The 9,240-nt window shown below is 39.4% G+C and overlaps 1 protein-coding gene across 2 annotated transcripts in view; it reads left to right on the forward strand.

Moving 5' to 3' along the window:
- Positions 1 to 556: 556 nt before the first annotated feature.
- The window catches only part of LOC124882265, a 31,165-nt gene continuing 22,481 nt past the window's right edge, over positions 557 to 9,240 (forward strand). The window contains exons 1-3 of one of the 2 annotated variants that reach the window (XM_047388540.1): positions 557 to 698; positions 909 to 1,019; positions 5,278 to 7,453. In XM_047388540.1, coding sequence (XP_047244496.1) covers positions 685 to 698; positions 909 to 1,019; positions 5,278 to 6,412 — 1,260 coding nt within the window. In that variant the 5' untranslated portion in view covers positions 557 to 684 and the 3' untranslated portion in view covers positions 6,413 to 7,453. Of the gene's footprint in view, positions 699 to 908; positions 1,020 to 5,277; positions 7,454 to 9,240 lie in introns of those variants that run through there. The other variant, XM_047388541.1, reaches the window with a different exon arrangement.

Here is a 9,240-nt window from a genome sequence, read left to right on the forward strand (position 1 = left end):
AAATAAATGGGAGGTAAATGGTGTTAACACAGCCTGTTGTCTTTGGCCCCTTTTGTTTCACTTTTACCCTTAGGTCTTTTTTGTGTGAAAGAACTTGAAGATGTCACTTTATGGCTATTACTTCAACAAATATCCCTCACAAACTGGTTTGTTTGTATATGATCTGACATCACTTCATCAAAGAGATGAAGCAGTAGATAAATATCTGTTCCGTTGGTAGTAACAGCACGCAAATCTCACACGCAACCATTATACATTTGGCCTGGCCTGTAGGTCTTCATGTGATGAATCCACCTTTAAAGGCTTAAAGCTGGATTTCAGCCAGCTATCAACACAAACACAGTAATTAAAAGCAGCTCTGTATGTTTGACTTATCTTTAAAACTTTATTAAAAATTTTCCTTTGTGAGGCAAAACTGGCAAGATAGTATAGATTTACTCCCTCTTTGCGTACATTTGTTACCACCCCCCATCCCCACCCACCCAACCCCACCCCTGTCAACCTGTAAAGACAGGGACAGATTGTATTTCTATGGGGTTGTGAAGGTTCTTTAGAGGTGGAGCTCTGGGCTGGCCGAAGGAACTTTCCGAGTATTTTCTAGTGCACAAGCGTTACTGTTGCTTCATTTGGCAAAAATGCTGGAAGTTAGTCAGCTGTGACTGCAAGCAGCAATAATTCGGCAGCATGGATTTTCCCATGTGAGTAAACTAAATTTTTGTGTTTATAAAAGAAAGATGGTTCTGTCTTTGTCATTTTTAGGCTGAAATATTCCCTACCCATCCTCTTTTTTTGGTTTCACCTATATCATGTCATCCTCCAGCCCTGTTGCTGTAATTTAAGATGGTCTTAACATGTTCTACTCTCCGGCCCTGTTCATTAAAATTGCACGTGTGTGTGTTTTCATCCAGATTTAATCGTAAGCGGCAACTGTTACTTGGGCACGATGATCAGCTTCCACTCTGTCGGAGAAAATGCTTGAAGGACTGGTCAGACTCAGCTGCACATCTGGGCAGGCAGATGTGAGTACACATTTTTGATTGCATGGTGTCAAAACAGTTTTATTGTGTGTTTGATGCACAGTGTATTTTGCTTTTTCTCAAGAAAAGATGCTAAGTGAAACTTTAGTAACCATCACATTTACTACTGAAGTTAATTCAATTTAATTTGAATGTGTAAAAATACAATAGAGTTACATAGTATGTAATCATGGGAAATTAAAATGAAATGTCTCAGGTCTAACAGAGGGACGTTCACATCTAAAAACACCAGTCAGAAATCTATACAGAGCATTTTATCTAATTATAGACATATTGAGATAGTAGCATTTTGATTCCTATTTATTTTGAAATGATTGTTTAATAGGACAGTCCTTCACTTATAGAGCTCTTAGATATAACCAAGGAAAAGGTTTATTTTATTAAAATGATTTACAATGGCCATGTTTGAGGATACATTTGGTTGTTGCTTGTTTAAGGATATTTTTTTCCTTTAGATCCGTCTTTAAGCAATCATAGTTATTTAGCCCGAGACCAATTGACTGACTCGACCAGCATACAATTGTCCTTTTCCTTACCTTTAAGAATATCTCAAAACCAGTTTGATGATGTAGCTTATATAGACATTTTTGTTTAATTCTGCTGCTCTGAGAGCAGGCGCGAGTTCAAGAAGTTTCAAAGAGGTGGCCATAGATGGACTGAGAATAAAAGGTCACGACAGAATTTCAGGAGATTTATTGTCCAGTTGTCATATACAGTTTCCTCCAAAATTACTCTTACCCCTTGAAGTTTTTCACATTTTGTCATGTTACAATCATAAAATGTATTTATTTGAGGTTTTATGTGAGTGACCACGTAAACCCCCAGTTAGTCTGACTGAATAGGTAACATTTGTGAACATCAATTTTCAAGTTTTGCCCCTTTTTCTTAGTTGGACTTAGGTCTGGGCTTTCACCTAAAGGTTTTTCTATGAATTGAAAAGGCTTTTATGTAAACATGGGCGGTGTCTAAAGTGAGGCCCGGGGGCCATTTGCAGCCTGTGCAATGTTCTTGTGCGGCTCTCCAAATGCAGTCTCAGGAATGGTACAAATGTGGCCCACCAGGAAAGGCAGTTGATGTCCTATTTTTTTTTATTTACACTGACAAATTAATTTTTAAAAGGAAACTGTTAAGTACAACACAAAATCTGTCTCTTACTACCCATATTTATTTTTTTTATTTTTTTTACCAGAGACGTTCAGCCAGTCAGAATCAGAATCAGCTTTATTGCCAAGTTCGTGCATACAAACAAGGAATTTGACTCCGGTACACTTTGCTCTTTGGTTTTGTTTTTGTATTACAGAATATACAAATTTACAATTTACAATGTACAATATACACATATATAATAAAAAGGTGCATTTGCAACATCTGTCTGCTGTCGTTTTGTACTCTATTGAATGTTCAACAGAGAAACAGCCTGGGGGAAGAAACTGTCTTTGTGGCGGCTGGTTTTAGTAAACAGTGCTCTGTAACGGCGGCCTGAAGGTAAAGCTCTAAACAGTTTATGTGCAGGGTGTGTGGCATCTGCAAAGATTTTAGCAGCTCTTTTCCTGACCCTAGACCTGTATAAGTCCTGGATGGAAGGTCAGCTCTGATTATTCTCTCTGCAGACCTGATTATTCGTTGCAGTCTGGACCTGTCCTGTTTTGTGGATGAGCCAAACCACACTGAGATGGATGAAAACAGGACAGACTGAATGATGGCAGTGTAGAAGATGACCAGCAGCTCCTGTGGAAGGTTGAACTTCTTGAGTTGCCTCAGGAAGTACAGTCTCTGTTGGGCCTTCTTTCAAACAGTGTCTATGTGTGAAGACTATCTCAGGTCCTCAGAGATGGTGGTTCCTAAGAACCTGAAGTGGTCCACGGCCGATACAGTGTTGTTGAGGATGGTGAGGGGGGTGTATGGGGGTGGTGTTCCCCGAAAGTCCACCACCATTTCCACAGTCTTGAGTGGGTTGAGTTCAAGGTAGTTCTGACCGCACCAGTGTACCAGCCGATCCACCTGCTGTCTGTATGCAGACTCATCACCGTCCTGGATCAGTCCAATGACAGTGGTGTCGTCTGCTAACTTAAGGAGTTTCACGGACGAGTCCGATGAGGTGCAGTCATTTGTGTACAGAGAGAAGAGGAGTGGGGATAGAACACACCCCTGGGGGGCACCAGTACTTATTGATCTGGATCAGGAGAAGATGCTCCCCAGTCTCACCTGCTGCTGTCGGTCTGTCAGGAAGCTGTTGATCCCCTGACAGGTGGAGGCTGGGACGTTGAGCTGTGTGAGCTTCTGGTGGAGGATGTCTGGTATGATGGTGTTGAAGGCCGAGCTGAAGTCTACAAACAGGATCCTGGCGTACGACCCTGGGTGGTCGAGGTGTTGCAGGATGAAGTGTAGACCTAAGTTAACAGCATTATCTGCCAACCTGTTTGCTCGGTAAGCAAACTGCAGGGGGTCCAGCAGGGGGCCTGTAATGTCTTTCAGGTGCTTCAACACCAGCCGCTCAAAGGATTTCATGACCACAGACGTCAGGGCTACAGGCCTGTAGTCATTTAATCCTAGGATGGTGGGTTTCTTGGGAACTGGGATGATGGTGGATCATTTGAGGCAGGAGGGGACCTCACATTTCTCCAGTGATTTGTTGAAGATCCTTGTGAAGATCGGAGCGAGTTGATTTGCAATGGACACCTGATTAACTAAGCTAAATACATCATGTAAGAGAGTGATCCATATCCTGTTCTCGTTGCTGAGGATTGATTTGATAAATAGATAAACTAGATAGAAAATATTTAATCCCCCAAAAGTAGGAAAGTGTAGGCTTATCTGTTAACAAGACAAATTTGAAAGATATTTATATATTTTACAAAATTATACAACTTTTGTTCTTTAAAATTGTTTTTTTATATATTGCTGAATAGGTAAAAACAAAAAACAATCAAAATAAAATTATATATTATTAAACTGCTTCCATGCGTACTTCCAACTTGCCAAATTTGGCCCCTGGCAGAAAAGGTTTGGCCATTGTAGCTCTGGATTTATGGTTGGGATTGTTGTCCTACTGGAAGGTGAACCTCTGCCCCAGCCTTAAGTCCATTACAACCTCTAACAGGTTTTCCTTTCCAGTTTTGCCCTTTATTTTGCTCCATCCATCTTCCCATCAGCTCACTATCACTATCCATAAAGATCTCTGAGGTTCTTCCATGGATTTCCATTAATCTTTGGGCTACCTCTGTGATTAATCCAAAACTGTATGTCTGTTAGTGTAGATAACAATCTCTATTCATCATAAATTCAAATTGCAATCCAGCCTAAACATTATATTGTTGTCCGTTAATATTGAGAGAATAAAATGTTTTACAGCCAACATTGGCAGTTATTCTAAAATCCACAAACCAAATACTTGTTCCAACCTCTCAACATGAGTATAACAAACAAATCCGAGTTACTTGTGGGATAAACTTAAAGCATTTTAAATTGCATCTCTTTCATTTTATGGTGGACGGTAACAGAAATTTAACTCTGAGAATATCTTCTATTACAACCACCTACTGGTATGTTTGTTGCATCAATCACCCTAGTGAGAGTTTTAATGGTCTCAACCGGATTTCATTTGGTTTGATAAATCCTATAGTCTGTGATCCCTCAGCAGGCTCAGTTGTCAAATGTTTGATCTTTCAGTAATAACTTTTGCCTCACCCAGTATTGCTAATGTGTGATTGACAACACCCACACCCAGTGCATGCCGTATCATTACAGCATCAACACCCCATTCATTTCAAAAGCAAACAAGCAATAAAACCCATAAGGTGAAAAAAGAGACAACTGACAGATAGGTTTTATCTTTTTTAATCTCGGCACCTCCCTTTCTAATGCTGCTTTAGGCAATTACCCATATGGCTCATAACAAAAACTGCCTCTCGTCTTCATGATGCTGTTCGTTGAATAATTTTCTCTAATATATCTCTACAGCCTTTACAGAAAAGCTTTGTTTATACCTAAAATAATTTGCACACAGCGTGACTGTGTTTACTGATGAAGTGAAAGCAGTTGGATGTGTTGGATTTTATTTTGATGTATTGGTGTAAAAGGGGCCAAATACATATATGCCTGCCAAACTGCTAAACTTTAAAACACAAGAGAAAGGGGAAAGACAGCTGTTGCACTGATGAAACAAGACAGATAAGCTGATTGATCAGCTTCAGGCTAACTGACTAAATGTTTGCATAAATTACCACATCTTGTTTTTCAGGAAAAGCAGTTGTTACACCTGGTTGTGTGAAGCATGTGCAAACAGGAGGAAGATTGGTCACTTGAATGCCGCGAAAAGGCTTTTGGAGCTGACACGTACCTGGGCCGACACCGAAAGCTCTGTCCAGAAAGTTTTAGAGCATCTCAAAACCAAACAAGGCGACATCTTCCTTGACGACTCGATGAACAGCAAGTTTTTAACCTTTCACAAAGACATCACGGATGAGTACGGCATGGCAGACAAGCAGCACTCATGGGCGGTCATTGAGAAACAGGAGGAGATCATCATTTACGGGCCTTATTATCCTGACTACAGCAGCGGAGAACACAGCGAGGACATCATCATTAAACAAACCCAGGAGCTTTTGGAGGCAGAGGACTTTCCTGAACACTGGACGGTGTATGTTTTCTCCATGAACAGCCCTTGTTTGGCAAGAAACACTGACCCATGCATGCTAAACCTCGTTCACAAGGCCCGGGATTGGTGGAGCATGTATGCAGTGAAAACTCATATTGGCTTTGTGAGAAGTTGGGGCTTTAAAGGAAACAAAGAAAATTTGTTCAAGAATGTCAATTACAGACAAATGGAAATTATAAGTCATTGTGTGGACTATACGAGCTACATTGAATCAGTTGATAAGATAGATGATCTCAGTCCTTTGTGTGAAACTGTATTTTCTGTTGCTAAAGACCTGCTGAGAGCTGAGCAACTCAAGTTTCCTTTGATATCCACAGAGGAGAAGCAGGAGCAGAAGGCTCACTTTAAAAGTATGAACTGTATGCTTGAGTCCAAACAGGAAGACGAGAAAAAACTCCTTACAAAGGAGCTGAACATGCTGGTGGAAGCAGCTCACCTTCTGCTTTTAGGTGAAAATCAGAGCTTAGAAGAGCATATGGAGAAAGGAAAGGTGTTTTCACTCACTTACACTTTCAGCTCAGAGGTATGTGAAGGCCTCCGGGAAGAAATGAGAGTCAGGTTTCAACAGTGCTGGATGGTGACAGTCCAGGACAGGTGTGCAGAGTTTGTCAGGGAGAAGTTGACTGCTGAGTTTAATCAACGCACTGTTCAGCTTTTTATCGAGGACATTCACAGACTCACACGATCGTATTTGCAAATCGGAAAACTGAAGCTTTAAAATCCAAATTCTTTGTAAAACTAAAGGTTTAGAAGGTGATGGGAATAGCAGTAGTAAAAACCATTACAAACCTCATGCATCATTTATATTACATCAAAAGGCTTTCTCTTTATTACTCTTTGCTTACAATATATCACAAATAACAAAGTACAAGATTATAATGGAGTGAGGTTTTTACATAAGCTTATACACTTCTCATTCATGTAATTACACATGGCAGTATCCCACATTTACACTGGCTGCCTCCATGCTTGTCAGCAGCAGCAGATTAAAAAGTATTCAAACATACTGTACAATCTATCCAACAATAACAATATCGTAAAGGACCTTCATTTAGATCAGGATTCCCACAAACGGTTCAAGTAGGGCTGTTATTTAAAGACCGCAAGTTTACTGGCTAGTAGATGCACATCTGAGCTGAAACCAGCAGAGGGAACTGTGCGCCTGCCATCAAACCAACATTCCTAATACTCTGCATTTGTACTGGTTAGGTAGTTTATCTTTAGCAGAAGTGATTAAGGGATTAAAGGCCAATGGGCCAGTGAGGAAGTTGCTCTTCTGGCACTGAGCTATGGATCACTTTCACTGAGGTAATACTTAATATGAGGAGTGACAGATTGCTTATGAATTTAATGGATAATTTGTATTCATTTATTTTGCCATGGTTTGTTTTTCGTGCATAGATCTGGAGTGTTTTATCATTTCAAACTGAAATTGTTACTGTGTTTTTAAAGAAGGTTTTCATGCTGGTTTTGGATGCTGTGCATCTTGATGGATTCTTGCTTTCACTTCTTTACTTTAGCCTACTTGTTATGATGCGTAACCCTAGCAAAGGGGTGGCTTAGCAACCGTTTTCCTAATAGATCAGCCAGGGTTTCTACGCAGTCTTATAAGTCTTGGAAACAATTATTTTGTTGTCCTAATTTCCCATGCCTGGGTATGAAAACATTTTAAGAACATTTTTGTTTGGTTGTTTTCCTGGACTTTTTCCTTGTTCTAAAGAACAAAATTTCATTAAGCAAATAAAAAAAAAATATGCTATGGACTTCACATTTATTTATATTTAAAGGACATGCTTTTTTGGATTAACCACCTCCCAACTTGATTTTAACGTTTTACAAAAAAATGTAAAACTAAAAGCTATTTTGCTACTTTTTTTGGATACAAAACAACTTTAAAATCTGGTTCAACTGGATTATTTTTCTTTCTTTCAATGTTTGAGAATCCTCACAAAACTGTCCAATATATTAAATTATTTGCATTAGTGTAGGACAGTCAAATTCCTAATTAAGATTCCTTACAAGCCCCAGAATATATATTTTGAAATCAAGCAGATTCATTTTAGTTCAGGCGTGAAAGAAGCTGTGAAACATCCCATACTCTGATAAAAAGAAGCCAATGTTAGCATTATTTTCTTTCGGGATTTATTGAACCTAGTGGATATACAATCTGATTACTATTAAGACCAGTTAAAGGTCAATATTTTGCAGTCAAACATCCTCAATATTCCAAACATTTTGGAAATCTGAGTCTGGAAAACCTTTGAAATTAAAAACCCTAAAAACAGCCCAGACTTGAAGAATCTGCATCACGTTTGCATCAAGTGCTTTTTTTTTTACCTGGAAAGTGATCCTTGTTACAAAGTAAACATTTTAAAGACTTGCTGTGTAGTTTCAACTAAACTTGGGAGTTTGTTTTGTTTTTTTGTTGTTCAGATCAGTATATTTTAGTTATTACTTGAAGTAATGCTAATAAGCCTTTTTACACAAGCATCAACAACCTTTCCACTTTTTTTATCCATTCATGGTTTCCTGATTGTGTCTTTTGTAACAAATATAAAGTCTTATTTTATTCCTGGGGATCATCTCAATACTGCATGATTTGGTGTTTAATGGTACATACAGTGCCTTGCAAAAGTATTCGGCCCCCTTGAACTTTTCAACCTCTTGCCACATTTCAGGCTTCAAACATAAAGATATAAAATTCAAATTTTTTGTGAAGAATCAACAACAAGTGGGACACAATCGTGAAGTGGAATGAAATTTATTGGATGTGTAAAACTTTTTTAACAAATAAAAAACTGAAAAGTGGGGCGTGCAATATTATTCGGCCCCCTTGCGTTAATACTTTGTAGCGCCACCCTTTGCTGCAATTACAGCTGCAAGTCTCTTGGGGTTTGTCTCTATCAGTTTTGCACATCGAGAGACTGAAATTCTTGCCCATTCTTCCTTGTAAAACAGCTGGAGCTCAGTGAGGTTGGATGGAGAGCGTTCATGAACAGCAGTCTTCAGCTCTTTCCACAGATTCTCGATTGGATTCAGGTCTGGACTTTGACTAGGCCATTCCAACACCTGGATACGTTTATTTGTGAACCATTCCATTGTAGATTTGGCTTTATGTTTTGGATCATTGTCTTGTTGGAAGATAAATCTCCGTCCCAGTCTCAGGTCTCTTGCAGACTCCAACAGGTTTTCTTCCAGAATGGTCCTGTATTTGGCCCCATCCATCTTCCCATCAATTTTGACCATCTTCTCTGTCCCTGCTGACAAAAAGCAGGCCCAAACCATGATGCTGCCACCACCATGTTTGACAGTGAGGATGGTGTGTTCAGGGTGATGAGTTGTGTTGCTTTTACACCAAACATATCGTTTTGCATTGTGGTCAAACAGTTTGATTTTGGTTTCATCTGACCAGAGCACCTTCTTCCACATGTTTGGTGTGTCTCCCAGGTGGATTGTGGTAAACTTTATACGAGACTTTTTATGAATATCTTTAAGAAATGGCTTTCTTCTTGCCAATCTTCCATAAAGGCCAGATTTGTGCAGTGT

The sequence above is a fragment of the Girardinichthys multiradiatus genome, chromosome 15, assembly GCF_021462225.1.
Source record: "Girardinichthys multiradiatus isolate DD_20200921_A chromosome 15, DD_fGirMul_XY1, whole genome shotgun sequence".
NCBI classification, from domain to species: Eukaryota; Metazoa; Chordata; class Actinopteri; order Cyprinodontiformes; family Goodeidae; genus Girardinichthys; species Girardinichthys multiradiatus.